The sequence below is a fragment of the Caretta caretta genome, chromosome 20, assembly GCF_965140235.1.
Source record: "Caretta caretta isolate rCarCar2 chromosome 20, rCarCar1.hap1, whole genome shotgun sequence".
In the NCBI taxonomy this organism is placed as follows: domain Eukaryota; kingdom Metazoa; phylum Chordata; order Testudines; family Cheloniidae; genus Caretta; species Caretta caretta.
In genome coordinates, this window is record NC_134225.1 from 10,694,733 (window position 1) to 10,717,785 (window position 23,053).

Here is a 23,053-nt window from a genome sequence, read left to right on the forward strand (position 1 = left end):
GGGTCTCACCTCAGTTCAATACTCTCTGTAGCACAAGGCACTTAGACAGGGGTCTAGTAAAAGCAAATAGAAGTTTATTTAACAGAGCTTGAGACAGATTCAGCTAAAAGCACGTTTAAGGATTTGGACACAAGATTACAGCTAAAAGAAAACATGGAATGCAATCCACAGCCAGTGTGTGTTAACGAGCGATGTCCTAATACGGTCTCTCTCCCCCTTGTGGCGCTCATCGAGTCCAGAGAACTGGGCTCCACCTTGCACGCCCGCTGGCAGAGTTTCCTCTCTGCAGTGGATAACACCTCGTGCCATTTTGTCTGCTCTCGTACAGTTACGGGCTCTTCCAATTGTCTCTGTCCAGAGCATTCTCCTGGGTTGGTTGGGTTTGGTTGGGGCACGGGCTCCCGGCTGGGCACAGGGCATGGCGCGGTCAGACTGGGCACGGGCTCCCGGCTGGGCAAAGGGCACGGGGCGGTCAGACCAGGCACAGGTTCCCGGCTGGGCACAGGGCATGGGGCGGTCAGGCTGGGCACAGGCTCGTGGCTGGACACAGGGCATGGCAAAGTCAGACCTGGGGCAGGCTCTTGTCTCAAGTGCCTTAGCTTTCACCCACACCTCGGGGTCTGTGCACGGCCACTGCGAAGCGTAATTCCCAGCTCGGTACATCTACATGCGCTAGCTTTCTATGAGCTCGGGCACTAAAAATAGCAGTGTAGTGATACAGGCAGTGGGATGGGGGAGCTACGCTCCTGTTTGAAACCCTAGGTCCATAATTGGGGGGCTAGCCCTTTATGGCTTGGCCTCCAGCCAGCTGCACTGGCGTAAATCATGTCTACACCAGGGGCTTGTAGTAGGAGCTAATATCAAGCTCTTCTGCCACAGTTTGGGTCCAGTAATTGCCCGCTGTGCTACTGGACACCCCAGAGAGCAGAGCTCTCAGCAGCTGGTCCCAGCGTGTTGCTTCTTTCCACTGTGCTCTGCGTGTTTCGAGGGAGACAGTCCCGACTGCTGTCCCACAGGGTTTCTGATCCCTGCCAGGCTCCATTTTCTTCAGCCTCTGGTGCTTCACACATTCCAGTGTCCACATCCCAGTGGGCTCTGGGCACCCAGCTCCTCTGCATGGAAGGGAGATGCTCCCAGGGGAATGACAGGTCTGTCTGTGGTCCCTGCTGGAGGCTGTGCCAATATGTGGCACAAGTGGCTTGTTTCTCCCCAGCTCACGCAGCCCATGGCCTGCTGACCAGGCACTCACAGCAGCTGCCCTGTTTTCCCCATAAACATGCAGCTGTTTCATTACATGGAACAGAAGCAAGGGAGCCTGGGAGCTCTCCAGCCTTGCTGACACCCTCCCTTCTCCTGGTCTTTCCCCCAGGTCACCTTGAGCATCTTCGAGCTGGCCACGGCTGCCGGGATCCCATGCGACATTGACCCAGCCCTGGTGACTGCACTTTCCAGCCTGAAGACAGGTAAGAGCCAGGCTGGGAGCTGCCCTCTAGCCCAGTCTCCCAGCGCTGACACCACCCTGGGTTCTGGCTGCACTCGCTCATTCAACATGTGATTGTGAATTGTGACACATGCTTCTGTCCCAGTTTCCAGACACGTATGCTAGAGATGTTTGTGTCTGGAACAATACTCAGTTCCCACAAAGGAGAGGCTCTGGATGGGTTAGGCCCTGTCTACACTAGAAAGTGGTAGCATTTTAACTATCCCAGTCTAGTCCAAGCAGTACATCCCCACCCAGCATGAATGCAGTTATTCCAGTTTAAAGGGGCTTTATGCCAGTCCAGCTATTCCTGAATGGGATGCCATCCCCCCTAGGGCTGGTGCCAGGGTGACTATATCAGTACAATATCACCCCCCACACCTGACATGCCCAAAACAGGACACCTTTCCAGTGAGGACCAGGTCTTAGTTCGCCAAGTGCTTTGAAGATACAAGAGCTAAGGTGACCTTGAGCAAGTCACTGCCTTGCTCTGTACCTCAGTTTCCCCTCTGTAAAATGGGAATGATGATAGTGACCTTTGGGTTCTCTTCATTAAGAGCTTGTTATTAGCGGAAGCCCATTAGAAGGGGGAATTGCCTTACCCTCAAGCATCTGTCGCTGGAGGCAGAAGCCATCAGTAGCTGCCTCCGTGCAATGAGTGAAGCCAATAAAGATTTGGGCAGGGATGACAAATACACCTTCAGAACACACGCAGCATTGTCACAGGTGCCGCAGCTGATCCAGGGACGTTCCGGGAACACAGCCGGGATCCCCGCGGTTCTGCTCCCCCAACTGTCTGCATGCCGCCTACCAGCCTGGGACTTCCATGGGAGCTCTCCCTTACCCCACCACTTTGGCAGTTTTTTCCATGGTACACATGCAGCTTCAAGCAAATCTGAGCAGTGTCAGTTATGTTCAGTAAAACTCAAAGCTCCGGAGCAGCAGGGACCTGACTCCATCTATTAGATAATTTACTGGCCTGTCACAGCTGCTGGGTGATTTTATATATATATATATGTATATATATATTTGTAAGTCAAGTCGCCAAGCCGGGGAGAAGAACGGACAGTGTAAACCGAGCATATTACTGAAATCTCTGGTTGGACATCTTCTCCCTCTCTGCCTGATAGACAGCTTGTCCCCTGAGGAGGAGTACAAGTCAGCCTGTCTGCTGCTGGTCTTCGTGGCTGTATCTCTACCGCTCCTCGCCTCCGACCCCTTCTCCATTTACAGCATCGAGATGGACGGTAAGAGGCCGGGACGGGCTGCTTTCTAAACGCCAAAATCTATTCACCCGCCTCACATGCCGATAAATGGCCCAGTGGCGCCATCTGTGTCTTTGCCGTCAGTGCTCCATGACTAGATTCCCATCCTGCCCTACAGGGGGCGTCCCAGGACACCACCCTGCTTTCCTGGGTGAATGGCCCCGGGGTGGGGGCAAATGCTCAGGCTGCAGGGCAGTTTGTGGAAGTTCTTGTTACAAAACACACACTCCCAGAAAACGGGACCTTGTTTCAAGCGCTGTTCCGCACTCCAACCCCAACTTACATTAGTGGAAAGGCTGAGTGAGGTCCCGGAACTGTTTAACATAGGCCTGACTCACATTTCAAGGGAACCTGCCCCAACTGACGTGTTTAATTATTTCCATAATTAATTTGTCAAGAAAAATACAGAAACGAAAAAAGAAAAATGCCCACGTCTCCCTGCTGGGACAGGGCTGCTCGTGCACGTCACATCAGTGACAAGCAGAGGACTTCTCAGCATTAGGCCCTGATCCTGCCCCAGGAATACAGGACTGGAAGGACGCTCACATCCCAACCCCTGCTATTGCCGGCAGCCCCGTCAGATTATCCCCTTCCTAAACATCTCAAGCTCCATCTTCCAACTCAAGAGGCTTCTTGCCTATGGGGGGGCTGTTCCCAAACCTCCCTCCTCTGATGGTTAGAAACCTGCTTCTCATTTCCAGCCTCCGTTTATCCCTGGCCAGTTTATCCGCAGGGGTTCCTGTGTCAGCCTTGTCCTTTAGCTTCAATAGCTCTGCTCCATCCCTGGCATTTCCCCCCGAAGGGTTTGCAGAGAGCAGCCCCCTCCCTCTCAGCCTCACTTGCTAGGCTGACCCAGTCTCCTCTGTAAGATCAGTTCGCCATCCCCTGGCCATCTTAGCAGCCCTTCTCTGCGCCTCTGCCAGTCGGTATTCATTCATCAACAAGGCTGGCCACAGCTGCACCCGGTATTCCGGAGGCGGTCTCCCCAGTGCCGTGCCGATGGCATTAATACTTCCCTAGCTCTGCTGCCAATACCTCCTCAGGCCATAAGCGCTGGACTCACCCCAGTGACTTCAGTGGGGTTGAGATGCACATGTGTAAGTGCTCCCAGGATCGGGCCCTTAGATGCAGGGGTGGTGTCTTTGTAACGGTGCTGGGGGTGCACTGGGGGTGCTGTAGGGAGACAAGCCGAGCCTCCCTGTCCAGTCGCAGTTCAGTGAGCTGTGAGTGCCAAGCCCCCCTGTCTCCTTCTCCCTGCAGGGTACAACAACAATATCCACTGCCTGGCCAAAGCCATCATCCAGGTGTCTGCCGCACTCTTCACCATCCACAGCAAGAACATTGAGACGCACCTCAAGGAGTTTCTGCTGGTGAGCGGCTGCGGGCGGGTCTCATTCCACGCAGCGGGCTTGTGCGCCAGGTGTACTGCCCCTGAGGGCATGCTGGGAGTACTGCACCCTAGAGCGTACTGGGAGTACGGCTCCCAAGGGCATGCTGGAATACTGCCCCCAAGAGCATATTGGGAGTATTGCACTCCAGAGCGCACGGGCAGTACTGCCTGGATGGCATGCTGGGAGTACTGCCTCCAAGGGCGTGCTGTGACTACTGCTCCCAAGGCTGTACTGGGAGTACTGCGCCCTAAGGTGAACTGAACGTTTCTCCCCAGCTGAACTGGTGCTTGCAGGATGTGGGTTATGAGGTGCTCAGTGAATTCATAGCTACCTCTTGCTTGGGTGGGCCGTGCCCGAGACAGTCTGTTTATCCTCCAAATGGTCCAACCCAGGCACATGGGAATGGCCAGGGATTCAGCTACTTCAGTGTCCTGCCTGACAGCTGGTAGCTCCCCAGCTGTTAAGGCCGGAAGGGTGATCACCCAGTCTGAGCTCCTGCCTAGCACCGGCTAGAGAGCCTCATCCACAGTGACCACAGCAAATACTGCCTGGGTCCCACGAGGTGGGTCATCCTAGGCACCGCCTAGGCACCGCTTCCTAGGCACCGCCAGGTGTTTAGCAAGCGTGAAGGCAGCCAGGGGTCTGTGGGGGATGGCATCACCCCGCAGCAATCACAGCACAGGGATGTGGGAGGGGAAGGCCGGCTGGACCTGCCTGATTCATCTCCCACTGAGTTTGGATTTGGGATTCCGAGGGGCCTCCCGCTCCCAGGTGTCTGGCATTGGAGGCGGCTGGCATTGGGGGAAAGGCGACAGCCCCAGTAAGTGGCTGTCCCTGCTGCCCTGCCAGACAGTAAGCTGGCAGGGAGTGTCCAATGCAATAGGGATGGACACAACCACCTGCGTTCCAGCCAAGCCACCTCCCTGCCAGGGACTCCCACTGGCAGCAACCGAGCAAGTAGCTGACATGCTAGCTGGTTCCCTTCTCCCGCCTGGCACCCAGCAGCTCCCCATGCAAGTGATGGGGAACCCATCCCCACCGTACCTGCACATTAGGAGAGTCACTGAGCACACTAGAGCCCCCTCCCCTGCATCTCCATCTCAGGCAGCCAGTGGGAGCTGTGGGGCTGAGCTGCTCTGAAAATCTGGCCATTGCTGGCAAGAACGTGAATCTTATCAGTGAGTTCTTCTAGCTGAGATTTTAACTGAGAACAGTTCCAACCCGTCCACATGGGGTGTGCGTGTGTCTGAGGGCTCCATGGGGTCTTGTCATTAGCCAAAGGTGACTTGGGGTCAGGACTCCTGGGATCTACTCTGAGCGTTGAAGGGAGTGTGGGCCCAGGGTAGAGTAGCAGTCTGGGAGACAGGACTCTGGGCTTCTATTTTGAGGACTATTGGTTAGAGCTGGGGGCCTGGCAGTCAGGACTCCTGGGTTCTATTCCTGATCCTACTGTGGGAGCTTGGGCAAGTCCCTTCTTTTGGCCTCAGTTGTTCCCTTCTGTAAAAGGGGGGTGATACTGACCCGCCTGTGGGTGTACATTGACATGTGCAAAGTGCTTTGGGATGCTAGAGGCAGCCAGGGGCTGAAGATCAGCGAGAACTGAGGACATCAAATCGAGCTCTTATGGCCAGCCAAGGGTGAGTCCCTTCTCAGTGGCCTGCAGCCGGAGGGGTAGAGCTGCCAGGCTGCTCGGTTGGCCCCCTGTTATAGCAGGAGGTGACAGCCACATCTATAAGAATGACTTGGGGGGGTCACTGTTTGTGGGTTCCATCTCAAGGCGCCTGGGGCTGATTTTCAGAAGGTGCTGAGCATCCACTGCTCATATTGGTTTTAGCTGGTGTTTTATCTTCTCAGCACCCCTCAAAATCAGAGCTGTGGGGGGATATCCACTGCGGGGGTAACTTCAGCACAGAGGAGGTTTGTACCCTCGCTCTCACACCTGCAAAATGCCCTGCAGGCACACGGCTGGGTCCTGGCACCCCTAACCCTTGATTGGCTTCAGAGGAGCCTGGTGGGGGCTGAGCAGAGAAGGGTACAGCTGAGTGGGATGGCCGGGTTCTGGCAGGTATGTAATGGTGTTTGATGCCAGCCCAGAGCTTGGTGCTGTTCTCTCTCTCTTCAGGTTTTCTCTTATTCACAGCCCTTCAGTGGGGGCAAAAAACCACGGCTGACTGAGCTTGATACATTTCTGGCGGGGATGGGATGACGGGACTGCCCACAATGGCATGTAGCCAGTCTGTGACAGCTAGCAGCAAATATCTCCACTGGCCAGTGATGGGACACTAGATAGGGAGAGCTCTGGGTCTTGCCCACATGCTCAGGGTCTAAGATCACCCTACCTGGGGTTGGGAAGGAATTTTCCCTCAGGTCAGATTGGCAGAGTCCGTAGGGGGTTTCGTCTTCCTCTGCAGCATGGAGCACAGGTCACTTGCAGGTAAATGGCGGATTCTCTGTAACTTGAAGGCTTTACATCCTGATTTTGATTCTATGTAGTCTGAGCTCCTGCCTAGCCCAGGCCATGGCACTGCCCGGGTCTAATTCCTGGTTGAGCCGGAGCATAACAAGGACGAGGTTTATGGCCTAGTGCATGGAGCAGTCCAGTCACTCTGGCGGGGGAAGGGACTCTTCTAGGCGGTCCAAAGTGGGTGGTGGCTTCATTTAAAATCCAGGTGGATGGTTCTCAAATGAGTCCAGCTGGGCTGGCTCAGGGGGGAAACAAACAGGCTGCAGACTGAACATGGGGTAAAAGCTGGCTGGAGGCTCTGGCATAGGCTGGTGGGTAAGGCCCGGGCTAGGATTTGGGAAGAGCTGTGTTCTAATCCTGGCTCTGCTACTGACCTGACGTGTGACCTTGGACAAGTCACTTCACCTGCCTCTGTGCCCCCTCCCCTTTATCTGTTTTCTCCACTGTAAGGTCTTTAGGGCAGGGGCTGTCTCCCAGTGTTTATGTGACCAGCCCTGTCCTTTGGGTGTCTAGGCCTGCTGTACTATAACAGAAGCTAATTAACCATGCCCCAGGGGAGGATAGCAGGGAGCAGCTGCTGCTGTCAATAAACAGTGATTCCTTCCCCGGGGAGTTCTTGTTTGGGCTCTTCAGAGGCATTTAAATTCCTTCCTAGGAAAGAGAAACAAGCAAGAGCCTTTGGAGAGCAATAAGATGACATATTGGATAAGATTGCAATTTACTCCTATCTGCACAGCTCAGTCTTGGCAGGGCTTTGCGGGCCCATCTGTTAAACTGGGGGAATTTAGCGAGGGACAAGCCACTGCCTGGTTCCCAGTGCCTCCTGGTTCTTTTCTCTCCGAGTGTTTCAGACTTTCCATGCTTTTGAGCCCTTGCTCCATGCAATTCTGGAGTCCCAAGGCCAGACACCAGAGAAAATCAATCCTGTGCCATTCTCCCTGGCTCGCAGTGAGTGATGGACGGAGGAGTTGGGGGATTGGAAAAGACTTGTGCATCAGACTATTATTTTTGGCCTGTGGGAAAACAGCCAGCTAGGGAGTGAACCTGATTCATTGTTGATTAGAAACATCAGAGATTGCAAAACGAGCCAGTGCCATCCTTTCTGTGGGCAAGTTTCACCTGCAGGCACAAACCCTGCCGAGAGCTCAGGGATCAGCTGCTGGTTTGGGTCTGGCCTGGGATGATAGTAACAAAAAGCTGGCATCTCCTGATGGCCCACAATGTATAACAATTGTTAGTTCTCAGTTCACTTCCAACTGAAGAAGCATCACAGTATAACAGACTTGTAAATTGTGCATCAGTATAGCTTAGTCATTGCTGTAACATCTGTGCATCTCCCAATCTTTAATGTATCTATTCCCACACGCACCATGGGGGCAGGGCAGGGCTAGCATCCCCATCATATGGCTGGGGAATTGAGGCACAGAGAGACTCAGGATATGTCGACACTGTTATTAAATGCATGCGTGCCTGGCCTGTGTCAGCTGACTCAGGTTCGGGCTCCGGGGCTGTTGAATTGTGGTGTAGATATTAAGGCTCATGCTTGAGCACAGGCTCTGGGACCCACCCCACTTGACACCACAGTTAAACAGCCTCATAGCCCACGTCAGCTGACACAGCTGCGGGTGTTTAACTGCAAGTGTGGACATGCCTCGAGTAACAGTCGTACAGGAAGTCTGTGTCAGAACAGGGAACTGAAACTGCATTTCCCCTAGTGTTTCCCTGGTCCACCTAGAGGATAACAGACTACTACCGTTGCCAGCTAATAATACTTCAGTCTCAATCATTCTAGCTCTTGAAGTGCCTTACAAAGGAGGGCAGTATCACGGTCCCTGTTTTACCAGTGGGAATCCAAGGCAGAGAGTTTTGCCCAAGGTCACCCAGTAGGGTGGCCATATTTCCCTATGCTGAACACGGGGCACCTGATAAAATTGCTCGTATTCAAGCGAGTTCAACGGTAATCAATCAGAACTATGCCGTACAAACCTTCACATTAACATTGAATTGACTGAGCCCCTGTTAAAAAGCAATGCTGCGAACTTGGATTCTTTTTATTTAGCTTCTTATCTGTCAGGCTTTAGGGTTCACGCGGGGAGAGGTGACACCCCCTCCCATACACCTCTCTCACGTAGGGGAAGTGTCTTCCCAAGGCAACACGTGGGACGGGGGGGATGCAGGGTCACATGCGCCACCCCCCCCAGATTTCTGCCAGGGTTCACAGCAGAATGTGGCCAGCAGCAGCCTTTTGGGCGGGAGGGAAGGGATGGGAGCTGCTTCCAGGTGCGGGGTGCATGGTGTGGGCGTGTGGGTGTGTTTGTCTGCGTGATGTGGCCTGTGTCTTCGCAGAGCTCATCTCCAAACCACCCCGCCCAGTGGATGGAAGCAGCTTGTCCCTTCCTGTCCACACAGTGTTGAAAGGCAGCTAACACCTCCAGGCTGCTGCTGGCCACCAACGTAATCCAGATGCCTCCTGTCCCCTGGCTACAGCTTGGGCAGGAAGGGGTTAAGCCCTAAGGATGCTTTGTGCCCCAGGGCCCACAGAACCTGACTGCAGGGGCTTTAGCAAACCAGGCCAGAGAGGTGGCTCAGCAGAGAAGGCTGCTTAGGGGACAGAGCAGCCCCATGCTCCCTGGGGGGCGGGTGAAGAGGGTTCTAAGCCCCTGTGCTGTGCGGGGCTTTGGCACATGCAGGGCTTGGCTTCTCCTGGTCAGCGCCCTGGGCAGGAGGGTCTTGGGCTTCCCTGGGGCGCCAGCCCAGCCAGAGGCAGTGGGGGAAGGAAGGAGCCTGCTGGCCAGGCTGTTGATGAGCTGAGCACTCCGACCAAGGGCTGGTTCTTTGCACAGTGCTGGAAGTGGGACGGGCCCCGCTCGGGAGCAGGGGGGCAAAGGGGCAAAGCAGGGAGAGGACAGCGAGAGGGGGAACATGTAAAGGGCCGATGGGTGGGCAGTAGAGGTGGCACGTAACCAGCTGGTGCCTGCCCGCACTCACCAGCCATCGCAGCTCGCAGTGCGCAGCCAATCCCAGCCGGAAAAGGGACGGGGAGCAGGTCACTGCTGGCTGAGAGCCAGCACACAGCGGGGGCTGCACTGACAGACCAGCAGGGAGAGCGGCCAGCCCTGCGTGCTGCAGCTTTCTCCGGCCACCAGCCTTCCACACCCACCTCCATCGTTGGCCACTGGACCCGCCACTCACCGCTGGCGGAAAGGTGGCTGGCAAGCAGGGATCCGGCCAACAGCAGGACCCGCCAGTACTGGTGACGCGGGAGACAGAAAATACAGGATAATTTGTCCATTTTTAAGAAAAAGTCAGGAGGATTTAAATATGGGACTGTCCCTTTAAAAACAGGGTGTCTGGTAGCCTTATCACCCAGCAGGAAGCCAGGACTACAGGCCTAGTCTCCTGGGTGCTAGTGCAGTGCTGAATCCACGAGGCCAGGGGTTCCCAAACTTCATTGCACCGTGACCCCCTTCTGACAACAAAAATCACTGCACGACCCCAGGAGGGGAGACTGGAGCCTGAGCCCACCTGAGCCCTGCTTGGTTCCAAAGCCTGGTGGCCCAAAACTGAAGCCCAAGGACTTCTGCCCCAGGTGGGGGGCCTGTAACCTGAGCCCCGCCACCCAGGGATGATGCCCTTGGGCTTGGGCTTTGGCCCCAGCAAGTCCAGCAAGGCAGCCCTGGTGACCCTATTAGAACAGGGCCCTGACCTACTTTGAGGTCCTGACCCGCTGCACTAGGCTAAGGGTCTGGCAGGCCCAAGCCACCGAGTGACTGGCATGGCTCAGCTGCTGAGGGGGGCTGGTTACTCAGGCCTGCTCCTGATCTCACTTGCACTGGTGTATCTCCATTTACTGCAATGAAGCTGCTCCTAACTGACCTCGGTGTGTGTGAGATCAGATACATTGACGTATTCTCATGCGGCGGAGGGCAGACCCCAGCATCAATGTGCACGTTCTACAGGGAGGAAATCCAGGCACTTTGCAAAGCCCAGACACTGGTGGAGGAGCTGAGGCTGCTCCTTGGAGAGCCTCACAGCTGGCTGGTAGTGAGAGCATGCCAAGGGCAGGCAGCGCTGAGCTCTCAGCTGCGGGGGGCAGCCGAAAACAAACCATCTGGGCTCTGCATGCCGTTCGCTGCCCGCTGCTGCACACTCATAGGCCAGCACAGAGATCTGGAGACAGATGCAGGGCATGGGGAGGTATCCAGGCATCTGCAGAGATAAATAACGCTGAGGACAGGTGCCAAGCCCGGGTTGCCCTTCACGAATCACAGAGCCTGTTAGATCATCAGTGCCGTCCCCCTGGGCAGCTCACAGCCCACAACAGCTGGGAATGTTTCAGGGGTGGGGATTCCATCACACCCCATGGCTTGGGGCCAGTGGTGCCGGCGACTCACTAGGGGGTGCCGTTCTCGCCTACCCCAGCGTCCCGGCATGGAGCGAAGGCGTGCTTGCTCGCGGAGATGGGTCTGTCAGTCTGTCTGTTCAGGCCTGTTCTACACTTAAAAGTTTAGGTCGATGTATCTGTAGCGCCCAGGGGTGTGTGACCAACCCCCCCATGGAGATGCAGCCAGGTCGAGGGAAGAATGTTTCCATCAAGCCAGCTACCATCCCTAGAGGGGCTGTGAGGGGCTCCTAGCACAATGGAAAAACCCCTTCTCTTGCTGTAGGAAGTGTTGTCAATATGCCACTACAACAGCTTGGCTACAGCACTGTTGCAGTCCCGGTCCTGTAGACATGGGCTCAGACTGTAATCTCCTCTTGCTTCAGGGCAAACCCCATGCACTGGCTGAGTGGGGTCAGGAAGGTTATTCCACCATTGCTCACGAGGGGGGCCCTGCTCTGATCAGTGCCCACCACATGGCAGCACTAACCACGCAGCTCCCAGGCTGTTGGAAGGGGTTGAGCTGGGAGTGGGCCCATGCCTCTGGAAGAAGCAATTCTGACTGTGTGAGTGGCAGAGGGGGGCCAAGGAGGCCGGGCCGTGGCTTGCCCCCCAAACCACAGCTGGCTGGGATCGGGGGGATGTTGTATCCTGCACATGGACTGGCGAGGCGGGTGGAAGTGGAGGTGTGAGTCTGGGCCCAGCTAGGATGACCAGATGTCCCGATTTTATAGGGACAGTCCCGATATTTGGGGCTTTTTCTTATATAGGCTCCTATTAACCCCCCACCCCATCCCCATTTTTCACACTTGCTGTCTGGTCACCCTAGGCCCAGCACTAGGGAGAGCAAAGCCAGCCTTTCACCTGGGTGTGTGTCAACATCCCCCGAGTTTGGGAGCCTCTGGCTGCCCCTCTCTTTGGGCCCTGCATGGGGAGCTGACCCGGTTCTGAGATTCAGCTAATGGGATTGGACAGGTGGGGAGGGACTGTCAAAAGTGCTGAACACCCAGCAGCTCCCCCTGACAGCAATGGAGAATTCCCCTCCCCCTGCTGGCAAACAGTGGAGAATCCCCCTCCCCCGCACTGAGAACAATGGAAAATCCACTTCCCTGCATAGAGAACAATGGAAAATCTCCTCCCTCATTTAGAACAATGGAGAATTCCCCTCCCCCTGCTGCGAATAATGGAGAATTGCCCTCCCCCCTCACTGAGAACAATGGAAAATCCCTCTCCCCCTGCTGTGAACAATGGAGAGCCCCCTCCCCTCACTGCAAACAATGATGAGTCCTCCTCCCCCCCCCCGCCGCAAACAACGGAGAATCCCCCTCCTCTGCTGAGAACGAATCCCCCAAGTAGGAACAATGGAGAACCCCCTCTCATCCCGAACAATGGGAGCTAAGCCCTTTTGCAGCTCTGGCCAATGCACCGTTGGCAGCTGCCCAGGTGCCCCATGAACATTTTCACCTTGCTCCTCCGGCCCAGCTAAGGCTGGTGTCAGAGACGGTCTCCCAGCCCAGACGTCTCTTTGGTCCCGTTGATCCTGGTGAAGGCAGGTCACTGATTTGCTCTGTCACAAGCTCCCTGATGTTCCAGTTCCAAGCTCCAAAAGGTCCTGGTGCTAGCTCCCTGCCAGCTCGGAGCTTCCCCAGCTGGTCCCCAACCCAGGGGCCAGGAAAGGGGGCGGGCGAAGAGCTGTCTCCCTGTGCCCGGTGAGTCTCTACTTCAGGAACCCTTTCCCCCTCTCCAGGCTCGGTGCCGCGCTGGGGCTGGAATAGGAGCCGTCAGGGCCCCTGCTCAGGGCAGGCCTCTGCCCTGCCCCATCCCCAGGCACTGGAGAAGCCAACAGGTCTTAATCTTTGGAGCCAGTTTTCATTACTGAGATGTGTTTAGCAAAGTTCAGCCCCTCAGGTGCCCTCAGCGCCCTTCCCCACGCACCGTGGACACTCCACCCCTTCCCCGCCACACCCCAGAGGCATTGCCCTAGGCCCTAGCCCAGCCACGCTCTGCAAAGCAACAGACCCGGCCAGGGGGCTCTGTGGGTTCGCTTTCCTCATTAACTGGAGACTCTGCTGAGGCGCTGCGGGCAGAGCCCGAGTGCTCATCTCTCTCTCCCTCCTCACAGCTGGCGTCCGTGAGCCTCCTGCAGCTGGGACAAGAGACCGACAAGCTCCGATCCAAGAACCGTGAATCCATCTCCCTGCTGATGCACCTGGTGAGGCTTCTGCGCTCTGGGGACAATGGACAGATCCCCCTGGCAGACACTCGGGCTAAGAGACACCCCCACGCACTCTGGGCCTCGGTAGGATTTGGGTGGCCCAGTGCTGAGCTGCTCCCAGACTGGAGGTGAGGCTGGGCTCCCACAGAGCTTCCAGCCACGAGCTCCCGCACCTGCCTCCTCCCCTGCTCTTATTCCCAGGGCAGGGGATAAAAGCAGTCAGCAGAGCAGAGACAGGCTCCCTTCCCAGGCCTTGGGTTAGGTTTCAGGCTGTCCCCCTACAGCCTGGGCTTTCCAGCTGCCCTGGTGCTGCTGGGGGCAGAGCAGGGCGAGCTGCTTCCCGTGGTTCTCACATCCAGCCCCAGCGATGGGCCATTGCCTCCCGGGTGACTGCTCTCTCATGGCAGCCTGATCTGTCCCCTCCTGGGGACCGAGCCGCTGTCTCTGGGGTGAGATCATGGCCCCACAGATTGACAGAGCCCCTGTCTCCTTGCTCAGCCAGCCCCCTGTATAGGCAAGTGCTCTGGCACTCAGCGGGGGTCGAACCCCCAGCACCACACGCAAGCCCCTGCCACTGCACAAGGAAAGCAGCTGTAGTGCCTGGGGTCGGCGCTAGAGGGCACTGTGCCCACGCCCCTCTGTCAGTGCATTCCACAGTCACCCTGCCGGGCCCAGGTTTCCCCGAGGAGTCGGAGAGCAGGCGGTAGGCAGGCTGCGTCCAGGGCAGAGCTCATGCCTCTTGCCCCTGCACTGCCAGGGCCCGGTGTGTGCCCTCCTCACTGGTCCCTGGTGGATGGTTTTGGAACTGTGGGTACCGTTGGCCCTTACTTGGATTTACCGTCAGTGGGGCTGCTGAGCTGCTGTCAGAGGGGTCCGGGCTTCAGTCCCTGGAAGTTTAGATCAGCAGGTCCAGCCTCTTCTTCAGTGGGCCGAGATCACAGCATGCACCCAGCCTCCCCTGTCCCCCACTTCCTAGCTGCTCTCCATTGGGGAGAGACCCCTCCTTGGCTGTTTAATGCACCTGTCATTCCCCTCTAATGTGTGGGGCAGGGGGTGCAGGTGAGAGGGGGGGTCTCTAAGAAGGCAGCTGCTACCCCTGGCGCTGCCCTATTGGCACCAGATTCTGTACCCCCTTGCGCCAGGCAGTCCCAGCCCCCGTGCAGGCTGGGCAGCCAGCTATCTGTCTCCATTAGCACTGGAAGGATATTGATTTCTGCCCTGACGGGAGGAGACGGCTGTGTCTGGGGAAGGCGAGGGCTCCCCCGTCCGCTGCCCGTGATTGGTATTCGGGGAGCAGGGTGTTGGCAGCAAAGCAATTTAAATGCAAATGTTTCAATCTAGAGCTTATGAATGAGGCTGCCTGGGCTCATTGTCCCCATCTGGGGAGAGCGCTGCTGAGCCCAGCACATGGGCTCTGTGCCTAGCTCGGCTGCTGAGCCAGACCCATGGTCCTGTGACACCTAGGCGGGCAAGCACAGAGCCTGGCAGCAGGGCTGCATCGGGTGAGAGGGAAATTCCACAGCTGGGTTCGGGGATGCTGGATTCCATGGCTGTTGCAGTCCCTGTCCACTCTGAGCCCCCACCCCCACCCCCTCGGGTGCCTGGGGGGGATGGGCCGCCCCATGCAGCATTGCCTGGGGAGCAGGGACAGCAGAGTGGGCACCGGCCCTGGGCTCATCCCTGGCCAGGGCCCAGGGGTGCTGGAACGAGAGGTGCTGGGGAACCAGTACAAATTGTTCTTACACCCCTGTCCCTGGCTCCTTGGTCTTGTGAATGGAGGGTGCTGGGTCCATCTGCCCTGACCCACACGCACTAGAGACAGAAGGAAACCCACTGGACCCCCCCTCCATTCATCCAGCGCTGGCGTCGGAGGCTCCCCTCTCACCCAGCCTCTCCCTGCTGGGAAGTTTCAGGGGAGATGTTCTGCTCCCGGCTTGATGCCCCGTCCCCGTCCCCCAGCCACGGGCGATGGCTAGGTGTGCTGTGGGGGAAGGGGGGGCTGCCAGTTATGATCCCACGACCATCTCCCAGTCTGCCCACCCTGCTCCGCCAGGGCTTTCAGGAAAGGAAGGCCCCATCCAAGGAGCGGGCTAAGCCCTTTTGAAAGTGAACGCTGTGACTCTCCTGGAGACATGGCCCAGCTTTCCTCTGATGTCCAGCCGTCACAGCCCCCTCCCGGCCCCTCATTTCCCAGGGGCAGCACTGTTCTTTCTTTCTGAAGCACTTTTACTCAAGGGTCAGTGTGAATTTCTGCCACAGCTGTAGCCTTAACATCTGCAGAGCAAAGGGGAGGGCAAGACACTCAGTTATGGACACTGGCCTCCCCTGCCTAGTTGTTCCATGCAAAGGGTGCCAGGACTCCTGGGTTCTATCCCCTGCACTGCCATTGCCTTGCTCCCTGACTTCAGGAAAGTCACCGATCCCCTCTCTCGCCTGTTGCCCTGCAGGATCCCAGATTAATGAATTATCCCTTCTTCACTGCTGTAGGTCACCCCCTAGTACAGATGGGTAAACTGAGGCACAGAGCAGAGACGAGTTCCCCAGGGAGACAGGGGAGAACCCAGGTCTGCTGAGTCCCCAGGCAGTCCCTTAGCCAGCAGCCCTGCCTTTCCCCCTGCCATTCCCTGCAGCTGGTCCTTTACTCCTGACTCGCTAGGGTGCCCAGTCCCTGAGGTCTACGTGCCCAGCCACCTGGCTCTCTCTAGGGCAATTGCCGTTATTGCTGCCAACCCCGCTGCTGACCACCCCATGAAATACCCAGAGGTCTCCAGAAGGCCCATGTGGCAGCCGTGCCCGGGGTTCCCCTTCTCCGTGGGGCCATACGCTGGGACATGTGGTGGAGACAGGCCTTGATGCTGCTCTTCTGCGTGTCTCTTTCAGATCGTGGAGGAGTCGTCCTTCCTGACGGTCGACATGCTGGAGACCTGCTTCCCCTATGTGCTGCTCCGCAATGCCTACCGCGAGGTGCACAGGGCTTTCGTGCTGAGCAAACTCCCTGCCCACTGACAGCTGCAGCCTGGGCTCCCCACCTCCCTTTGCCCACCCCTTCCCTGACGCATTGCAAATGAGCGCACCTTCCAGGTCGCAGAGCGGGCTCCCATATTGCCATAGGGCTTAAGGGCTGTACGTATTTGCATGCCCATTTGTGATGCTGGCAGAGCAGGTGCCAGCTCATGCCAGAGCCCCAGGCCAATTCCCTTGTGTATCAGTGTAGATCAAAGTGATTGTTAAATGTATAAGAGTGTAGCTGGTGTTGTGTTGAAACTTCATGAAAACTAGTGGGATGTTTCTTGTATTGTTTTCACTTCTCTGTATCCCATTATAATGGAGTAGCAAACATTTATATTGTGTATTCCTCTGTAACTAAATAACCCAGCAAATGAACCATCAAACGAGAAAGAAGCCTTGTGCAATGCTAATAAAAACTTTCACAGAAAAGTGCTAATTTCAAAGCAAGTGGTCTTTGTGTGTGATGACCAGAGGTCAAAGCCTGCAAATGCTTTCCGCACTCACTGTCATCAAAGGAAAAGCCCTCGTGGGTAGTGACCCTGACAGCTTGTTTTCTGTGAGAAGCTGGAAGTCTGGATTCAAGGAAAGATCTCTCATCTCTAGACTGTTTGGACTCTGACAGGGAAGTGTAGCAGATGCAAAGCAGAGATCCCTAGAGACAACCTGGGTACCCATAAAAGACTTTTGGGAAACTGTCAGTTTATTACATCACTCCCACCATTTGGCATTACTAACTGTGAATCACCTGTGTGTGTAGTTCACCTGCTTTAACATCTCTAGAACTCTCATTTCCATTTCTTAGCTAATAAATCTTTAGTTTACTATGGAATTGGCTGCCAGTGTTGTCTTTCTTGTAAGATCTAAAGTACCAATTGATCTGGGGTAAGTGACAGCCAGTCTCTTGGGAGCAATCTAAATGTGATGTGATTTTTAGTGTAAGTAACCGTCTTATCACAAAGTCCAGTTTGTCTGGGCAGCAAGATAGGCTGGAGAGTCTGAGTGGAGGGTCTGTGATTCCATGGTAAGGCTGGTACAGCAATTCAGGAGTTCACATTTGTTACTGGCTTGGTGAAATCTAATTACAGAACATACCACCAACTTGGGGTATCTGCCCTGCTTCTGAGAGTCTGCCTGACTCGGCACTCACGGTTGTGAGCTGCTCCAGGCAGCGTGACAACATGCATCCCCTTTCCAAAAGGAGGTAGCATAGTGGAGTGGTTAGAGCCAGAGGCTGGGAGTCAGGACTCCTGGGCTCTATCCCCAGCTCTGGCAAGGGAGTGTGGTCTAGGCGGCTTGAACAGAGGAGCTGGAAGCAGGACTCCTGTGTTCTATTTGTGGCCCTGCTGTGGACTTGAGTGAGTCCCAGCCCCTCTCTGAGCCTGTTTGCCCATCTCTGTAATGGAGATGATGATACTGACCCACCCACCTGCCCCTTCCCAGCTGTTCTATCTCCCTTGCTGGAGAGATGGAAATTGCTCCTCAGCCGAACTTGCCAGCAATGAAAGTGAAGCCCCAAGGCCTGTGCAGGGAGATGGGATGGTTAGACCTCCTCTGGGATGGGCTGTGGCTTGGACCCATGGGAACTGGCTCCGGCTGGCCAGTTCTTGGCCCCATGCAGCCCCAGCCCAGGCGCAGACTCCTTCACTTCATGGCTTTGCTCCTTGCCAGGAGCTGGCCCCAGAGTCAGGGCTGCCAGGCCACAGCCATTTTAGGCGTTATTTAAAAGGAAGGATTTTGATTTATTAAAAAGTCTCCACCCTGGAATTCTCCGCCAGACTGAGGGTCAGTGAAGGGGGGAACGGGATTTCCCCCAGGGCAGTCCCACACCACACCTTTCCTCCCGGACTTACCCATCCTCCCTTGGGGGAGACAGGGTGAACTCCTCCCCATCCCCAGTGAGAGCAGAGGGGGGCACGAGGGGTCATTCATTCATAGATCTCAAGGCCAGAAGGGACCACTGTGACTGTCTGGTCTCAGCTGCTGTACAGCACAGGCCAGAGACCTGCCCCACTAGAATTCCTGTTTGAGCTGGAGATCCCTTTGTTTGCCCTCGGGCCGTGCTCAGCCCTGCGGGGCTGAGGCCGCCAGGAGGGTGCTGAAACCAGCCACAGTCGGTTCCTGGCACATTGAATCTCCACCCGGGATGGCGTCGCCTGAGCTCAGCTCCTAACGTGCTCCCTGGGAGCCCTGCTGACGTGGGACCCAATCCTTAGACCCACACGCACATGATCCATCAGCACCAGTGCCCCTGGCCCAGCCCCGCAATGACAGCCTCCGAAGCAAACCTCTCTGCCTTGCCGAAGAAGCACGGGGCCTGCTGATCCAGATCAGACCAAGCATCCAGCTAGCCCAGTCTCCTGTCTCAGACCCAGGGGTGAGAGCCCCCTGGGGGCAATTATTGAATAACCTGCCCAGCTGCCCCAGACCCTAAGCGGAGCCCCTCTCCTTGGGAGATCTCGTGGCATCACTGAGGAGGAACTACCAGGGCTGGAGCATGTTAGAGAAGCCACTTGTTTCCTTTAGGTGTCTCAATGGAGCTGAACTTGTTTGTGAGTCTGGCCCTGATGCCTGACTTCAGCTAAGTGTCCTTTATGCCCTCCACCATGACCGGACGTTCACATGATCCAACCCTACTAAGCACAAATCCTTGTGGTGGTGAGTTCCACAGGTTAATTATGGCCTATGCATCAAAGAGTTTAATGCATAGCTTTCACCTTCATTGAGCATCATCTGGCTCTTTTGCAGAAGCAGCGGAAGCGCCCTAAAGATGGGGGGAAGGGCAAAGGCACCTGAACTATGGCCCCGCCCCCCCGTGCCGCACCCCTGGGGCCCTGCTCCTTCTCTCTGAGCCACTGCCCTTGCGCTGACGCTTCCCAGGCCCTGCCCTCACCCCACCCCTTTTCCCACGGCCCTGACCTCGCTCCGCCTCTTTCCCCAAGACTCCGTGCTCACTCTGCCCCTTCTCCACCAGCCCCTGCCATCATGCTGCCTCTTCCTCCCAAGACCCCCCCCCCCCCCCCGCCTCGTTTGCTCCTCTCCAGTCCTCTCCTCAGTCATGATGGATCGGAAGGCAAAGCTCCCAAGGCCCCTGGGGGTGGAACTAGTGGCCACGGATGAGCTACATCTGGGACCCCTGAGGTTGGGAGTGTGGCCAGGGCAGAGGGAGTCTGAAGGTCCCTGAACAGGAGCTGGAAGTAAGGAGCTGGCTTCCTGGCCCCAGGACAGGCTTGCACATGATGCTGGGGTGGGATGACAGCTCCGTCCCACCACAACTTTGGAGGTTTTGATCTGATTGTGCCCCACGTTGGATGGACCCAGTGTTTTCCCCAGGAAATGAAATTAGGGGATGGTGTTGGAAAATTCGGGGGTGGGGGGTGAGGGTTGAGACTGTGAGGGCGAAGGTGGGCTGTATGGCATCATAGTAAAAACTGAAAAATGTTTCATGACCATTTTATTAGATTTAAATCATGTTTTAAAATTGTCACAAAAATTAAAGTTGGCTACTCAAGCCTCCTATGAAGCACTCCATCTACATCCATCTTGGTTTCTTGTTGTAGTTCTGCACAACTCTTTGGTGTCTTCTTGTGTGTCTGTTACTTCCAGTCCTTCATGATATGCTCAGGATCAGACAGAAGGCGACTTCTTTCAGAACACAAAATTCTATTCAATGGGGAAGAAGAACGCTCAGCTGTGGCTGTTGTGACTGGGAGTAGCAAGAGATGAATTCCTACTTCTTTCATCCCAGGAAACAGCACAAAGATCGGGTCTAGCCACTAGTGATGATAAAGAAGTTTAAGTTAAATCTTCATTCATTCATTGTATGATATTCCACTCAGTGTTCAAAAGTCTCTATTCTGTCCTGAGCGCACGGCAGCCCCATTGCTGGTAGTGCCTCACTCCACTCAGCGGTCGGTGTTTTATAAGACAGGGATCTGTAAAAGCTCCGTAGAGGTTGAGCAGAATCCAGAAATCACTATTGTAGATTTGTAAGAATCAAGTCTGTGTACTTTTTCAGCTGGCTTAACAAACTCTTCTTGTCCTCTTCAGTTAAGGAGTTAATATAAGTACCTTCATTAGTCAACTTCTGGACTGAAGTCTTTGCTTCTTCCAGTAAATTTTCAATGGATATCTCTGATTGATCCAAGGGTAGCGTCTATTGCTGGACAAAGAGCTACTACTGTTGTAACAGATGCCTGGATGACATTGTTTAATGACCCAAAGTGGTTTCAACAGTAGACTTACAAAAGAGGGAATGGTGATAGTCTTCTCTCAACTTAATAACAAAAGTAGTCTGCAAACCTCACTACTTAGATCTGTCCTATCTTGGTGGATACTTTCCAAAGCCAGTAATAACGGCTGCAGTAATTTTAAGACAAGAGTCAAGTATTGCTCATGAGAAAGCCAGCAGATTTTCCCAGGTTGGACTAATTTGAACTTGAGTTCCTGTGTATCTTCGATTTGTTCCCAAGAGATTCAGTCCTTTTGACTCTTGCTGAAAAAAAGAGTATAAAAAGCCATTAAATGTATGGCTTTTTAATGTCTTTTGAAGATTCTGCAGCTCGTACTAGCATGAGCTGGAGTAGATGGCCTCTGCAGTGTGTATAGGAGAGATTAGGGTGGAGGAGGCATCGGTGGTGGCAGACCCGCCGGTACCTGCCCCCTCTTCATCCTCACCTGATGAAGCTGTTACGAGGCCCTTTCACCTGGTCCCCCAGAATGATGCCAAGGCTCATCAAGAGCTTTTGAAGAGGGTCGCCTCGAACCTGGGGCTAGAAGCTAAGGAGTTGGCCGAGCCCTCACACTCCCTCTTCGACGTGCTAAGTTCGGCAGCCCCTGCCAGGTGCACAAGGGGGTGGCAAAAATTACTAAGTCCCTGTGGCAGATGCCTTCATCGCTGCCCCCCCCCCATTTCCAAGCAGGCAGAACGTAAATACTCTGTGCTTGCTACGGGTTATGAATACCTGTACACTCACCCTCCCCCAAGCTCACTGGTGGTGTCTGCAGTCAATGAGCGAGACAGGCAGAGTCAACCAGGTACGACACCTAAAAATAAAGCGGCAAAGAGGCTCGATCTCTTTGGAAGAAAAATGTATTCATCTTCCAGCCTCCAGCTGCGAGTGGCTAACCACCAGGCCTTTCTGGGCGGCTATGACTTTAACATCTGGCAGTTCATAGCCAAGTCCTCGGACTTGCTGCCAGAGGACCCCAGGAAGGAATTCCTGGCAATCCTCGAAGAGGGCAAGGCGGTGGCAAGGGCAGCCCTCCAATCGGCCTCAGATATGGCAGACTCTGTGGCATGAACCATGGCTGCAGCCATCTCCATGAGACCAGTGGTTACAATCCTCGGGCGTTTCCACAGAGGTTCAGCAGTCAATCCAGGACCTCGCGTTCGACGTTCTAGCATTGTTCTCCGAACAAACAGATATCAAGTTGCATGGTCTAAAAGACTTGAGGGCAACCCTGTGGACCCTGGGCCTGTACACCCTGGGGCTGGCAAGGAAGAGGTTTAAGCTGCAAAGTCAGCCTCGGTTGGAGCCCTTCCGCAAGAAGGGCAAGACCTATAAGTGCTGGTAAGGCCACCGGCCAATGTCTCCGCTCATTTGAGCTTCACCTACAACCAGCAAGGTGGTGAGCAGGTGTGACGAAGTGGGACTGTTCTTAATGTTTCCTCTGAATAGTGTGGGGGTGCCTCAGTTTCCCCTAGGCAGTTCTTAAGTATCTAGGGGGTGGAGTAAGGGTGTGTGATCATTGCAGAGCCCTAGAGGGCAGGTGTGTGCAGGAGTCTGGACACAGAGAATGGCCAACACCCTGTTTCCTGGCAACTGATGGCCTGGGCCCTTCCCCCCCCTGCAAGGTGAGAGCTGAAGGGTTGGAGAACAAAGGAATCAGGTGACCACCTGGCCCGGGAAAGGAACAAAGCCCAGAGGAGGAGGGGCTGGAGGGGGTTTTCAGTTTGGGGCTGGCTGGGACATGGAGTGAAGTGCAGACGTGGTTGTCTGGCTCACTGCCCCCCAAAATGGACCCAGCTGAGGGGTCCCGTTCTCTGCACCTGCAAGCTCTGTTTTAGACCATGTTCCTGTCGTCTAATAAACCTTCTGTTTTACTGGCTGGCTGAGAGTCACGTCTGACTGCGAAGTTGGGGTGCAGGACCCTCTGGCTTCCCCAGGAGCCCCGCCTGAGCGGACTCGCTGTGGGAAGCGCACGGAGGGGCAGAGGATGCTGAATGCTCCGAGGTCAGACCCAGGAAGGTGGAAGCTGTGTGAGCTGCGTGTCCTGAAGACAGGCTGCTCACAGAAAGGCGACTGCCCCAGAGTCCTGACTGGCTTCATGGGGAGCAGTTCCAGAGCATCGCCCAGGGACTCCGTGACAGCAGGCATTTTGAGGGTGCGCTCGAGGGCGACCTTTCAGCCTGTGTCCTGGATCCTGTTTCCCGGATTTTCTTCAACCTCCTGTCCCCTTTCCTCCAGGCCTGAGCCTCTATAACATCGGACCAATGGGTCCTCAGTACTGTGGCTCAGGGTTATGTCCTTCAATTTATTTCTGTTCCCCCGACCTCCCCATCCCTCTTCAGGGTCCCCTCTCACAAGATCCTGCTCGCTCAGGAGATGCAGGGCCTTCTGCAGGTGGGAGCTGTGGACGAAGTCCCCCTAAGACCCAAACTGGACCTGTGAAACCTCAACAAATATCTCAAGAAGTTGAAGTTTTGCATGGTCTCCCTGGCTCCATCATCCCTTCCCACTCCAATGGTTCTGGAATTGACAAACACACTTCTGCAGGCAGCCGGGCCCAGGCTCCCCACTGAGCCAGAGCCACCCACAGCCTCCTCCTCGGTGCAGGCTCAGGGAAAC

General features: G+C 55.5%; 1 protein-coding gene across 2 annotated transcripts in view; it reads left to right on the forward strand.

Annotated features, from left to right (window-relative positions):
- NCKAP1L (NCK associated protein 1 like) overlaps positions 1-16,634 on the forward strand; it is a 123,434-nt gene extending 106,800 nt beyond the window's left edge. For both annotated transcript variants that reach the window (XM_048834430.2, XM_048834427.2), the window contains exons 27-31: positions 1,370-1,463; positions 2,611-2,727; positions 4,006-4,115; positions 13,104-13,193; positions 16,077-16,634. In XM_048834430.2, coding sequence (XP_048690387.2) covers positions 1,370-1,463; positions 2,611-2,727; positions 4,006-4,115; positions 13,104-13,193; positions 16,077-16,202 — 537 coding nt within the window. In that variant the 3' untranslated portion in view covers positions 16,203-16,634. The remainder of the gene's footprint in view (positions 1-1,369; positions 1,464-2,610; positions 2,728-4,005; positions 4,116-13,103; positions 13,194-16,076) is intronic.
- The last annotated feature ends 6,419 nt before the right edge of the window (positions 16,635-23,053 follow it).